Below are 14158 nucleotides of genomic sequence, written 5' to 3' on the forward strand. Positions count from 1 at the left end.
TGAAAAAAATAATGGAATGTGAATCATATTTTTATAGTATATTAGTAGTTTAATAATAAAATTAAATTAACATAAAGTTAGTGGAATGTGAGGCTTACTATTTATGGAATATTCTAATTGTGACTCCTAAAGTGTGACGGATTAAAATGGAAAGCCGAGATTCTAAAGTGGGACGAAGGGAGTTGTATTTAATAGGGGAAAAACGTCGAGTTTTAGCTTTGTGAATTCGACACGATTTAGTGTCTACGTTCATTGATGACAATATTCAATTTGGTTTGATTTATTGTCTATGTACATCAACGATTATGAGATATTTGGGAATGTATTTTACCAAAGAGTCAACGACCATTTAATCAATTTCAAAACTCAAATAATATAATGTCAGGTCATGAAATATATGCTCAATAAGATACCAAATTGAATTTAAAATTCCTTTTTAGGGTGAGAAAAAAAAATTTAGTATCTCAAAATGGAAAGAATTATACATGGGCCTTGCAGAAGCCCAAGTAATATGTATGCAGTGAGAAAACAGAACACTCCAACAAGATTAGGAATTAATATTGGGTTTGTTCAAGGCTCAAGTAGATTTATTTGACCCAATAATGATTTCTCTGTATTTTTAGAAAAAAGTAGAGTATGATAAAATCATAAAACACACTCTTTGAAAATTCCAATTATGATGTTTTTCCCTTTTTGAGGTAAGGTGTTTTTCATTCTTTTTGACCCAATAACTCTTTGGTAAAGATCTCATAATCGTGGATGAATATAGACGATAAATCAAGCTAAATTGTAGTTTTACCGTAATCACAAATAAGTGAATGAACTTAGACAATAAATCGGGATAAATTCACAAAGCTAAAACTCGACGTTTTTTCCTTAATTAAATATGCTTGGTCCCGAGACTTTGGGCCTTTTTTCAACAAAGTATATATATTTTGGTATTCTACTCTTTTTAAAGTCAACACCTCCAATAAATTACAGAAAACAGAATAAAATTGACGCATAACAAAGTTAGTAGATGAATAGTAGACTACATTAGAAATCAACCATGCATGTTTACATTCAATAATTTACATATTTGTACATAATAGGAGTAACAATATTTATAAATAAGTTATTCAACATTATGCATCATTTTATGAACATTAAAAACTTTAAAATGGAGAAATCTAAAATCATAATATTATTTAAATTGATATCCACTTTATTTCATTTAAATTGATATTCACTTGAAATGTAATGGGCTAATGGGCCACAATCAAAGCCCACTAAAGGGAATTGTGCACCACCGGCCCTCCGCCGCAACTACTAAAATCACCACCAGTTATCGGAATCTCATCCTCTCATCAAAACCGTCTACATTCATCCCCCCTCTCTCCTCTCCTCGTCAAATCCACGTTTTTCTCCTCATAAATCAAACTATAATCACCCCCTTCTCATCATCACCTACCTTTTCACTATTCACATCTCGATTTCTCCAATTTTTTCTCGATTTTATCATTTTTCTTCCTATGGAACTTTCCCCCTTCACACTTCACGCCGCCTCTTGCTGTCGCCGCTTTTCCTTTCACTGTCTCTGTTGTCTTCTGTGTTGATTCTTCTTCGCTCTCCGCTTCCGATTCGAATCGATTGTTGATATTGGGTTATTTTAATTTTTGTGCTTCTGGTTATGGATTTCACTCAACAGCCGGCAAATCAAGGGCTTTCTCTAGGGTTTCTGTCGCACGTATCTGATACGGTGAAGAGCAACCGGATCCCTAGCCCTAAAATCGCCGAAGATTCGTTGTCGTTTCAGATCGAGTCGCGGAGCAGGGACCCTTCGCACCCGCTGCCTTCTGTTCCACTTCAATTGATGGACCAGCAGAAGGAGAATCACCACAATTATGTCCACGGCGTCAACGATTTGAATGAAATTAGGGATGTTGAGGAGGAGGAGGACGATGAGGGGAAGATGGAGGAGTTTCGCATTTTAGGGCACTCGCTGACTCTGAAGCGGAAGCGTGACTGCGAATCAGGGTGGTCATCGGCGTCGCCGCCTTCCTCCTCGAAGGTGGTTAGGGTTTCGTCGAACAGCGACCTGGAATCGAGAAAGAGCGCTGTCCGGTCATGGGGGAATCAGAGCTTGCGGGATGCTGACCCAGATATCTTTGAGATAATGGAGAAGGAGAAAGGGAGGCAGTTCAAAGGGATTGAACTGATTGCCTCTGAGAATTTCGTGTGCAAAGCTGTGATGGAGGCACTGGGAAGCTCCCTTACCAATAAGTACTCTGAAGGAATGCCTGGTGCAAGGTATTACGGAGGGAATCAGTACATTGACGAGATTGAAACACTGTGTTGTGAGCGTGCCTTGGCTGCTTTCAGCCTCGATTCGGAGAATTGGGGTGTAAATGTACAGCCGTATTCATGTACATCTGCAAATTTTGCAGTTTATACTGGGCTTTTGCTACCTGGTGATCGGATAATGGGGTTGGACACACCTTCGGGAGGGAACACGAGTCATGGGTGCTATTTGCCCAATGGGCGGAAAATGTCTGGGGCCTCGATCTTTTTTGAGAGTCTGCCTTATAAGATTAACCCACAGACAGGGTATGTAGACTATGATAAACTAGAGGAGAAGGCTCTGGATTTTCGCCCCAAGATATTGATATGTGGTGGAAGTTCGTACCCTCGGGAGTGGGAGTATGTAAGGTTGAGGAAGATAGCAGATAAATGTGGTGCGGTGTTGTTGTGTGACATGGCTCAAATTAGCGGCCTTATAGCTGCTAAGGTGATTTTTTTAATTCCCTATTATAAGTTCGAACTTTTTCTCATGTTCCGTACGTTTTCTTTGCCTCTGGAGCACTTTCTTGTGAATTTGTAGTCTGTAGTGTCAAATAAGTTACTTTTGTTTTACATATTCCGAAGTATTGATTGTCAAGTATTTCAGATAAAAACTTTTGGATTATATGTACATGTACTTGAGTTTTTAATCTCTTGTTTTCCTCGGAAGTTGGACTTATCCAGCCTCCACATAATTAGCATGGCATGGCTTTCTCAAAATGATGGCTTGGATCAAATTGAATTTCGTCCAGTGGAACATGCTATATACATTGTTTTTGTAACATGCTCTATGGTTGGTTTGGATGCATTTTATTATAGGATTCTGCCATTTTAGTAGAAGCCAATGGTTCAATTCTCAGCTTTGAAAATTAATTTTTACATGTGATGTGCACATTCTTTAGTTAAATTGTCACTACTGGTCTTGCAATATTTTGTCCGGACTGTCTTTAAAGGCAAGAGCTTTGTTTCTATTTTGATTAGACACCTTTTCCTTATATGGATGTCTTGATTACATTATTTAGCATTTAATGTAATCATTTTATTGCAGGAATGTGCAAGTCCTTTTGAATATTGTGATATTGTTACCTCTACCACTCACAAAAGTCTCCGAGGGCCCAGGGGAGGAATTATTTTCTACAGAAGGGGCCCAAAACTTAGAAAGCGAGGGGTGCATTTGAATCAAGGAGATGGTGGTGATAGATATGATTTTGAGGAAAAGATCAATTTTGCTGTTTTCCCTGCAATGCAAGGTGGGCCTCACAACAATCACATTGCAGCCCTTGCTATAGCTTTGAAACAAGTGGCTACTCCCGAGTACAAGGCATACATGCAACAAGTGAAGAAAAATGCTCATGCCTTGGCATCAGCTTTGATAAAAAGGCACTGCAAACTTGTAACCGGGGGCACTGATAATCATATGCTGATATGGGATCTAAGGAATTTTGGAGTGACAGGTATGTTTCCGCATTCCCCTTTTGACTTTACTGAATTCTTTTTGTTGGATTATAGATGTTGCAAAACTGTATATTTTTAATTTCTTAAGAGATGACTGTAGACTGTAGGAGTTGAGAGAAGTAAAATTTAGACTGCTTGTTGATGGGTAATTGTTTCATGTGATCATTTTGTAGTTGGTGTTTAGTTTGTTTGTACACGTTATTGTGGAAACTTATCAGAAGGAATAAATTGATCTGGCTTCCTTTTTTGTGAAATTGTGCATACCCTGTTTCTGCATTTTGCTTGTTTTTGTGGTCTTGATTGTGTCTGGTGCTTGGTTGTCTCTACATTTATGTGATGATGTTACTATTTGAATCGTAGTTGAATCATTTGGTGCTTCCTGCATAATTGAGTTTTTCAATTACTATCTTGTGATATAACTAATGAGCATGATGGTCTTTTCTTGGTGATATGTAGGTTATATTCTAGAGAAGATCTGCGAGTTGTGTCACATTACGCTCAATAAAGTCACAATCTTCGATGACAATGGTAATATCATCCCAGGAGGCGTAAGAATCGGTACGTCCGTGTATATATCAGTTATATATGGATTGGTTTATGCAGTGATTTTGTGCTCATGGCTGATAATGTTGACATGATATTCCCACAGGCACTCCTGCCATGACATCAAGAGGCTGTGTTGAGTCTGATTTTGAGGTCATGGCCGACTTTCTCCTTAGAGCTGTACATATCGCAAGCTCGGTGCAGAGAGATCATGGAAAACTGCCAAAATCACTGCTGAAGGGGCTCGAGAACAACAAAGAAATCGCTGAGCTCCGAGCACGAGCAGAAAGTTTTGCTTCTCAATTCGCTATGCCTGGATTTGATTGATGATTTGGTCCACCCCCACCATACATGGTAACAATTCTTTGATACTTGATTTCATTACTGTGACCATATCGTGCGCATACTGCATCACGGATGGCCCATCATACTCGTCATCATGCCTGTGGAGTACGAGACATGTTTTGGAGGTCGGTTTAGAATCGTTGCGTGGAGGCTGGATAGGGACCTCATCATCTACTATTGTTTTGTCCTGGTGACTCAGGGTTTATTTTCGTGTAAAGCCTCATTTAGTTGCTAAATACTGCCTATAATAAATATTACTACTACTATAAATAGTTCACTTGATTATTGAAAATACTTTGTTTCTTGTTGTATGTATGTGACTTGTAGCAATTATCAGAAGATTTTATTTACTCCATTGTAAGAGGAGATTTTGTTTGGACCTTCAAAATTACGTTCATTCTCTCAATCAGTCAATGTTGTTGCATTATGATCACCCATTTCAAAGATGGGGTAAAGCACCGATTTCAGATTGCAAAAACAATTTTTTGTGCCACTTTGATTATGTAAAACTTTCACAAAAAAAGTTGTTTTTATCTCGTTGTCAAGGCAAGTTAAGATCGTACTAATTTTTCAGGCGCCGAAACTTTTTTAAAGTATACAAAATTTTCCATAGTTTGAATATTTCATATTTCAAAATTGAATAATTTCACATGTTATAAATGAGAAAATGACTTAATTTAGATATATGTGAGATTTAAACTTTTTTCTTGATAAAAGTCCCCTAGAATCTCCCTCTTTCTCTCTACCAAATAGTGGTTATTCCACTTCATATTCTTGGTTTCATAAGTGGAATGATTAGTCATTTTACTATCACAACTTAGGAGAATCTTTCATGAAAATGCACGTAAGATTTTGAACAGTATTTTCTTATCATGATTTTCAAATATTCAATGTTGAGCTAACAATAATACTACTTTCTTTCTCACTACAATAATAGTGTTACATTAATTACTCCTCCCTTCTCACTTTAGGTAAATTCATCACTTATTTTGGGGTATTTTAGTTAAAAAAAAGTTCTGTCTTCAACCAAACCGACACAGAATCAAAGATCGATATCTGCTTATTAATCTTTTATTTAATCTTTTTTACTATTATGAAAAAAAAAATACCCACGAATTTTCTTCCAACCTTTTCGATTCTCGAAAAAGACCGATGCTCTCTTTTGATCTTATGAAGAGACAATTTGATATTGAAAGAATCTTTTAAAGATAACATTGGTCTTAATTCACATACTGTTACTTCCCCCAATTTGGCAATGCTTTATATATTTTATTGAAACACAGAATCACATTCTTTCCCTTGAAGATTTTCTTTCCTTTTGATCTATTAAGCATAATAGCTTCCATCAAAAGATTTAATTTATAAAAAAAAAAAAGTTTTCATAAAATAGTAAAAAACTTCTTTCTCTAACTATCTATGTGAACACATGTTCAAAAGTGTCTTCCTCCCTTCAACAATCTCATCAAAGAAATCATCAAGCTGTCCAATTATCCCCTCAGCCCCACACTGCAAGGCTTCAACAGAGCTCTTCAAACTCTCCACCTTCTCACCAACCTCGGCCTCCGCGCCCTCGATCTCCGCCCTGAGCTCTTCCATCACGAAAGCCGACCTCCTCAGCTCGTAGAGCATGATCCCGGGCTCGTGGTGATGGTGCCCCACCGCGCTCGCCACCCTCTGATGCAGGTTTGCAGCCGAGGCCGCGAGAGCATAGGACTCGTCGCACTCGCCTTGGTAGAAACTCGTATCCGGCCAGCAGTAGACTAAACCGCTCACGAGGATCAACAGAAGCAACGTGCTCACGTGCCTCATCGCGTGTAACGCCTCTCTGAAGCCGTTGTATCGTTTGGACGCAACGCTGTCCTTGAATTTTAACGATAATGTGTGGATTTTGATCTCTGCCATGCTTCTGTTCTCGTGCTGTATTGCGGTCAACTCCCTCTCACATCCTCTGATTGCCCTAATAACCTATATAATAATAATAATTTATTTATTGTTAACTAATGTTAAGTTACTATATAAACGTTTGAACTGAAATTACTATAGAAGTCTCATATTACTTTATTAAAAAAAAAACCTGGGTGCAGAGGTGGGGGGTGGGGGGGTGGGGGCCGCGGAGCAAGGAGGCGGCGGTGGAGGCGGGGGAATAGTAGTTTTCCAAGGCGGAGACGGCGGATTTGATGAGGTGGCAGGCGTCCCAAAGGCGGGAGGTTTCGTCCATGTATTCGTCGAGCCATTTGTCACCGAGGGGGAGGTGGAGCTTGTGGAGCAATGAGATGAGGTGGGAGTGGAAGGATCGGAGCGTGGAGAGGACGTGGTGGAGGAAGGCAGCGGACATGAAGTTGTGGGAGAGAAAGAGGTGATCGAGATTGTCGAGTTGCTCCGACAAGAAGCTGAGGAATCCGGCGACGGAGGTGGAGGGAGAGCGGGAATGGCTCATCATGAGAGAGAGAGATTGTGTGAAGGAAGGTTTGATGAAGAAGGGAGAGGGAAGGTGGAGAAGAATACAAGGATGATATACTTTCTCTATTTATAGTGAGAGTTCTTTTTTTAAGAATTTGTTTGTTGGGAGCAATTGTGCAACAGTGGTGTGAAGTGAAGGGATGATTGAGAATCTAACATTTTTTTTTCTTTTCTTTAAAGTGGTGTTCGGTTTGATAGATTTGACAAGATTTTATTTTATGAATGTAGTTTGATGAGTAGACATGATGAGATGCTTGGTTAGTTGTAATTGGATCGAAAGTGGTGATTATGATTTTCGAACCGGAACCGTCAATGTATTTAGGTCCAATATTTAGGAACCAAGAACTGATGATTGACTGCTGGTTTTGATAAAATGGAAACAATCATGAAAAATCGGGTACGAAATGTTAAAAAAAAAAGCTGTTGGGGTTTTAACCGAAACTTGAACCGCTAGTCAAAATCGAAACCATCAAATTTGTTGTTGGGCCATTTATGACCTGCAACCGTTACCGACAGTTGCGACACCCTAATATATGGCTGGATACTTAACTAAATAACATATAATTAATCTTAACTTGTGATAGGTCTTGACATTTGTATTGTAACAATATTAATTTCGAGTAGTTCAAAAAACGAAACATCTAGTAACAACAAAGACAAAAAAATATACTGGAGTATTATTCTATCTATCCGCAATTGAAGTCTCATTTAAGTATATCATCACACTAACATTTCATATTAAATTAGTACTACTATATAAATGTTAGAATCTAACTCCATTAAGTTTTTTCCATCTTTTTCTTCATATTTATTAAAATTTGAACCAGGTTAAAGTAGAACTTTAAATTGTGAACTGATGCAGTTCAACACGACAATTCTCGTAGACAATTTTGCTCATCCATTTCTCCTTCCCGTTACTAGTGCAATTTTTCATTAGTGGGCTTTCTGTGATCACAATTTATGTATAATCTTGAAGATAATTTTTATGCATGGAAGCTAAGTATTGGTTGGAAAAGTTGGATCACTTTAAATAAGATCCCAATCTTGCTTATCTTCTTCCACCCTTTTTTGGTGTGTAATCCTTTCAAGGTATTTGATTTCAGTCTGGTTATTTATGGAAAGGGAATGGTGAGGTTCTCTGCATCAACACTGTTTCATCAATTTTGCTTTCTCTCTTTATGCATAAATATATATTTTTCTTTTTCATTAAAGAATGTCAATCCTTTATAACGAAAACGATAAAGGAGATGAGTATAAATACTTAAACATGGGATCCCAACAGATTTTCTGATCTCAAATTCAGGTATCCTTTTTTTCTTGCTGAGTAGAAAAGATTCTCTTACCATTTTTCTGCTTATTTTCTTTTTCAAGAAGTTGGCATTCAAAACTGAATTTCTTTACTTGTGAAAGGATAATTGGTGTGCTTCCCCTTATATAGAGCTCTCCACTTCTTCAGTAAATATTCTGTTCAATTTCGGAATGAGAAATAAATCGAAGAGATATAAGTTGAAAAAGATAGTGAAATGTCAATCCCGCTTATATATCTTAGTTTTGTAATGAAATGTCAGTAAAATGAGTCAACGATTATGAGTTTTACTTAGTACTAGTATTTATAATAAATATGAAATGACACCGCTATTGATGTACGTACAAACAAAATGCCAAAAAGAGACTCATATTACTTGACAAAGTAATTAATAATTATCTTTGGTGCTATCAAAAGCTGGTATATTAGTTTGGATCCCATGTTGACAAAAGAAACAAATAAGGTGGCACCAAATAAAATCATGGTGTTATTTCATATCAAGACTCCCAAAAGAAAAGGCCATACAAATTCTAGTAGTTGACAACATAGGAGAGATTGGACACCACACAAAATCACATTCTAAACCAACCAAAGTGATACTTCAATGGCCACCATTACCATTACCAATCTCGGTACGACATCGTACGAGAAGAACCGTTGATTTCCACGATTGGTCGCCACCAACAGTGGTGCGAAGCTAGTAGGAAACGTTAGTATCATAATCCCACAACCAATGGTTTACCACTCAAGCAAAAGATTAGATTCAGAAAAAGTAGATAAAATTAATATATCTATTTACATGAAAATAGCTTATAAATATATGTATATAAGCTCTGTACATCTTGTTTAGGATTCTTCACCTAAGCATGTCCCCGGAATTGAGCTGCAACGCACTCAAAGCCGGGGAAATGCTGAAGCTCCTTTGGAACGAGTGGTGGCCGAGAGGGGTCGGCCTATCCGGAATCATGGGAACCTCGATATCACCTTCCAACATCTTCAACGCCTCTACAATGGTCGGCCTTAGGGCGACCATGACATGAGCACACAGAATGCCAACGAGGACGAATCTCTCCATCACCCCTCTTGGATTCGTACTCTGTGAATCTCCAGTGTTGACCAGGCAAGGATCCAACACCTTCTCGAGCTTCCCGCCTTTCACGAGCTCCCAAGCCCAGTCTGTGATCAGAGGCGACCCCGCGGACAGATCAAGAGCCCTCCTCCCACACATGATCTCCAAAACAACAACTCCAAAGCTGTACACGTCGCTTTTCTCAGTCAACTGCCCGTACAACGCGTACTCAGGTGCTAAATACCCGTGCGTCCCAGCCACACGAGTCGTGAGATGAGACTGCCCTTCCCTGCTCTGCTTCGCCAGCCCAAAATCCGCCACCCTCGCCCTCATCTCACCATCCAGCAATATATTAGTCCCCTTGATATCCCGATGAAAGATAGCTGGCTTAACGCCATAATGCAGATAAGCAAGCCCTTTCGCCACATCCATGATCACACTCTTCCTCATAGGCCACGACAACGGGGAAACCCCACTGCCACTCACCGGAAACAGATGGTCATCAAGATTCCCATTCGGCATGTAGTCATACACAAGATAACGCTCACTCTCGTGCGGACCACCATTCTCATCAACCACACAACACCCTCTAAGAGGCAACAGATTCCTATGCTTCAAGTTACTAATGATCTCAACTTCATTACAAAATTCCGCATTCCCTTCTATATCCGACTCTATTATCTTTTTCACTGCAACAACCGTTCCATCACTCAACGTCCCTCGATACACCATCCCAAAACCCCCTCTCCCGAGAAAGTTCTTAGGCGAAAACCCATCCGTTGCCTTCTCGAGTTCTTGAATCTTAAACCATATCGACACAACGGCCGGCCTCCTCGGCCTAGACCCCAACTCCTCCTCTCCCTCATCACCCCTCTCTTTAAACCTCCTAGCCCACCAAATGTACAACCCCAACAAACAAGACACTAAAACAAGAGCCACACCAGCTCCAGCAACGCCGTAAATCAAACCCGACCGCCTCCTACCCGATGAGCTCTTGTGAGAAACAACCGATAAACCGAAAATACAAGAAACAGCACCAATGCTCTCAGGTCCAAACTGATTCACAATCCCAGCAGCATACAACACAGCAAAGTAGAAACAATCAGTGGAATGAGACATATTACCATCAATTGCAGTCAAACTCGATTGAACCCTGAATCCCGCAGCAACACAAGCATCACAAGCGGTGAGATCAGTGAGGTCTGGCTTGCAAGCAGAGTCCAACACCGTCGAATTCCCAAGCTTCCTCACCCAATCAGAAGTCGATTGAATCGAAGCACAAATGTTCGGAGACGTCACGAATTGCGGAGGATCAAAACACACCGAAGTCAAATTCGACGGCAAAGAGAGAGAGTTCAATTTCGCCTGAAAATCATCAAGGCATGAAATCGAGGTGGGCAAATCAGGGAGCTGGAACAAAGATGTCTTTTTTAGATTCTCCGCGAATGCGACGCCGTATAGAGAGAGGAGGGCTTGGCAGCACCGTGTGCTGTTGGGAGAGAGATGCTCTTTGCACTCGGATACATCCCATGGAACTGAGCTCACATAATCCAAATTCATGGGGCATTTTGCGGTTGTGTTTGTCGGATTTTGAGCGGAGACGGAAAGAGGAGATAGAAACAGAGTGACGATCGAGAAAAGTAAAATCAGCTTCATTTTGAAATCACCCAAAGCTGGAATAAGTTAGTTTGGTGTGGGAATTGAGGTGTGGTGATAATCATTGGGGAGAAGGGAATTAGGGATTGGGGTCTAGGAAAGGAGGAGGAAAAAGGGGGTTTGTGTTTGTGTGTGTAGCGATATGCATGAATGTGAGGAAAATTCGAGGAAATGTGAGGCGGTTTAGGTTTGAAGGGGAGGTGGCGAGGAAGAAGAATAAAGAAATTGGGGGAACTTTAGTCAAAGGGCATTGGATTGTAAAGTAATTGTGATGGAATCTCTGCGACGGCTGTGGAGGATGAAGATTGGAGTTGCAGCTCTGCATTGTCAAATTGGGTTTGCTGGATTTGACTCACATGTGAGTGACGTCACTGTGACGTATTTAAAAACAATTTGATATTGCTTGGGTTTTTTCATTCCTGGAGAAAGTTATTTTATGGTAAAAATAAAATCAAAATTTTGCTAATAGTCTAGTTTGTGGTGATTACTAACTTTCGATGTAAGAGCATCCACAATGGCGGCTAGCGCATTGGTTAGTCGATTCGCGTCGCTAGCCGGTCGGCTAGCCGAACCATTGTAATCGGCCAGCGGCTTTTTGGCGAAAAAATCGGCGAGCCCTAGCCGATTTCTAGGCGCTGACCGATGCGCTGGCCGCCATTGCAGGCTGGCGATCGGCGAGCGATCGGCCAGCGCAATTTTTTACTTTTTATTTTTTGAAATTTTTTGAAACAATATATATACGCAATTTTAGTTTCATTTTCATTTGCACCACTTGTTTTAACGAGTTTTCTCTCTCTCTTAACTTTCTAAGTTTCTGTACAAGAGCAACATCAAGCGGTAGACAACAACAACGAGTCCAAATCCGGCGACGAGCGGGTCTCAGACTCCCACGGTACCCGTGGGGTTTAGATGGGGGCAGATGGGCGGCGGGCCGGTGGGCGGCGGGCCGGTGAGCGGTGACCAGATGGGCGGGGGGTCCAACATGTACCCTTGGCAACAGTTGATGGGATTGTTGGCGGGCGGGAAGGCGAGGTCAGGCCAGCAGCGGGCAGGCAATGCCGGGGTGGGGAGGTATGACTCAGATGACGCCGCAGATGATACAACAAATGATGGGGATGATGCCGGTATGGCAGGGGGGATACAGCCCGAGGTGCAGGGGTCACCGGTGGGGGACACGGTCTATCGTCCCACTCTTGACTTTTTGACGACTTCGTCTCACACATCGACCCCAGTGGAGACGCAGCTCACTGGGGATGACCGTTTCTCATTACATGAGCTGGGGATCGATATCGGGGAGGCAGAGCACTGCCGTTCCAGAGGGGGGAATAGGGGTCGGGCCGCGCCGAAGAAGGGGAAGAGCAAGGTGGTCGGAGAGTCGTCGCAGCCGGCTGTTGACGACACCACCACACGGAGGAAGTGGACGGAAGAGGAGAACGTCGCCCTGGCCAAGGCGTGGTTGTCGGTTTGCGACGATCCGCTGTTGCAAACAACCAGCGGATCGTCAACATTTGGGCTAAGATTAGAGCAGCCTACAAGAGGAACTGCCCACACGGAAAGGACTACACCGGGGAGGAGTGCTGGGGGGGGAAGTGGGAATGCATCAGTGGCCGCGGTCGGCCGATTTTCGGGGTTGTACGCCAACGCCCTCCGCATGCGGCACTAGTGGGCGACCGAGGAGGACCGCCGGAGGATAGCGGAGAGTCCGTTCCGCGTGCCGAGGAAATATAAGGAGTTCACCTACCGGAACTGCCATCCCGGGTGCCGAAGGACTCTCGAGAAGTTCCGGGCGGGGGTCGAAGCTGAACTATTCCAGCGATTACAACGGCAAGAAGCAGCGACGTTTCCCACTTAATTCTCCCCTCGGATGCTGAGGAATTTCCGTCCCCTCCATCGCGTTTGCTCGCCGCACTCGCCCGGTTGGCCAAAAGCGGGCGCAACGGCAATGTAGGGGATCCTCCCCCCTATCGCCCCAGGAGATCCAGTCGGCACCCACCCCACCCGCGTATACCTTATTCTCGCGTAAAAACGCGGGAGCAACATGTACAAGGTCTTCCAAGATTGGAGGACCGCAACTGACCCCACCCGAGAAGAGGTTTCTTCACTCGATACTCGAGAGCATGCGGGTCGATTTGGATGCCGCGAGGGCTCAGTGCGCGGGCTCAGATGCCACCGATGTGGAGGTCCTGGGTGGCAGGGGCAACGGCGGCGAGGACGGTGGCGACGGCGACGAGGAGTAGAGAGAGGCAGTGGCTCGCATGCTGGAAGCCGTTTTTTTTTATTATGTACTTTTTTTTATCTATGTACCTTTTTTTTATTTAAATGAAATGAATGAATTTTCTCGTATATGTCTCGTAAATTTAATTCCGTAATTTATCGTAAATTTAATTCCGTAAATGTGGTTGTTTTTGAATTATTTTTATTGCGGCTAGCCTGTGGCTAGCCTATTTGCTTAAAATGATGATGTGGCAGGTGGAATTTTAGTGCTGATGACGTAGTAAGGAAAGAGAGTGGCTAGCTTGTGGGTGGCCTAAAGCCATTGTGGATGCTCTAACGGTGGACTCGTGAAGTAAAACTCGTGATAATAGATATAGTGAAGAGAGTTGCTGCTGATATCAAAAGGTGAAGACAGTGTGACTATTAAATGAATAACAAGTGAAACAAAAAGGGATCCTAATTCCGAAGGAACGAGATGAAGTTGTCGTACTATGGGTCCCGGTGGGATGACATAATGCCATGTTTTTCATACAATAAACGATCACTTAGTAATTAATTAATTAATACTCCTAGTAGTAAAAAACCACACAGTAAGATCCACAAGTTGTGTGTGAGATCTTGGTCAAAAGATGGGCTAAACCTTTGTATTTTGTGGACCATGCTTTCTAGAACTAGTTCATATTTTAAATTTTGGCGTTACAGTACAATTTGAAACAAGAAAATAAATTCGTTCATGATTTATGAAAACGTGACCATTTTTTTCTCTTAAATAGGATATTTGAGTGAATTTT

The 14158-nt window shown here is 41.7% G+C and overlaps 3 protein-coding genes across 3 annotated transcripts; 1 reads left to right on the top strand and 2 right to left on the bottom strand.

Annotated features, from left to right (window-relative positions):
- The first annotated feature begins 1348 nt into the window (after positions 1 to 1348).
- On the top strand, positions 1349 to 5017 carry LOC125213438 (serine hydroxymethyltransferase 6-like). Its single transcript, XM_048113989.1, has 4 exons — positions 1349 to 2767; positions 3368 to 3773; positions 4231 to 4332; positions 4424 to 5017. Exons 1-4 carry the CDS (start codon positions 1670 to 1672, stop codon positions 4642 to 4644), a joined length of 1827 nt encoding a protein of 608 aa, XP_047969946.1. The 5' UTR covers positions 1349 to 1669; the 3' UTR covers positions 4645 to 5017.
- Positions 5018 to 5876: 859 nt separating this feature from the next.
- On the bottom strand, positions 5877 to 7299 carry LOC125213070. The gene is made up of 2 exons (XM_048113426.1): positions 6737 to 7299; positions 5877 to 6627 (listed from the first exon to the last, which is right to left on the bottom strand). Exons 1-2 carry the CDS (start codon positions 7100 to 7102, stop codon positions 6073 to 6075), a joined length of 921 nt encoding a protein of 306 aa, XP_047969383.1. The 5' UTR covers positions 7103 to 7299; the 3' UTR covers positions 5877 to 6072.
- A 1593-nt stretch (positions 7300 to 8892) lies between these two features.
- LOC125214987 (probable receptor-like protein kinase At1g11050) lies at positions 8893 to 11466 on the bottom strand. Its single transcript, XM_048116252.1, has one exon. The coding sequence runs from the start codon at positions 11151 to 11153 to the stop codon at positions 9285 to 9287; it is 1869 nt and encodes a 622-aa protein (XP_047972209.1). The 5' UTR covers positions 11154 to 11466; the 3' UTR covers positions 8893 to 9284.
- Positions 11467 to 14158: the final 2692 nt, after the last annotated feature.

The sequence above is a fragment of the Salvia hispanica genome, chromosome 3, assembly GCF_023119035.1.
Source record: "Salvia hispanica cultivar TCC Black 2014 chromosome 3, UniMelb_Shisp_WGS_1.0, whole genome shotgun sequence".
Taxonomy (NCBI): Eukaryota; Viridiplantae; Streptophyta; class Magnoliopsida; order Lamiales; family Lamiaceae; genus Salvia; species Salvia hispanica.

Bases quoted from the DNA above. Each gene is read 5' to 3' on its own strand.
- LOC125213438 (XM_048113989.1), top strand. From the start codon at position 1,670: ATGGATTTCACTCAACAGCCGGCAAATCAAGGGCTTTCTCTAGGGTTT. The intron at 2,768-3,367 runs GTGATTTTTTTA...ATTTTATTGCAG, and splicing joins GCGGCCTTATAGCTGCTAAG to GAATGTGCAAGTCCTTTTGA. The intron at 3,774-4,230 runs GTATGTTTCCGC...GGTGATATGTAG, and splicing joins AAGGAATTTTGGAGTGACAG to GTTATATTCTAGAGAAGATC.
- LOC125213070 (XM_048113426.1), bottom strand. From the start codon at position 7,102: ATGATGAGCCATTCCCGCTCTCCCTCCACCTCCGTCGCCGGATTCCTC. The intron at 6,628-6,736 runs GTTTTTTTTTTA...ATTATTATATAG, and splicing joins CCCCCCACCTCTGCACCCAG to GTTATTAGGGCAATCAGAGG.
- LOC125214987 (XM_048116252.1), bottom strand. From the start codon at position 11,153: ATGAAGCTGATTTTACTTTTCTCGATCGTCACTCTGTTTCTATCTCCT.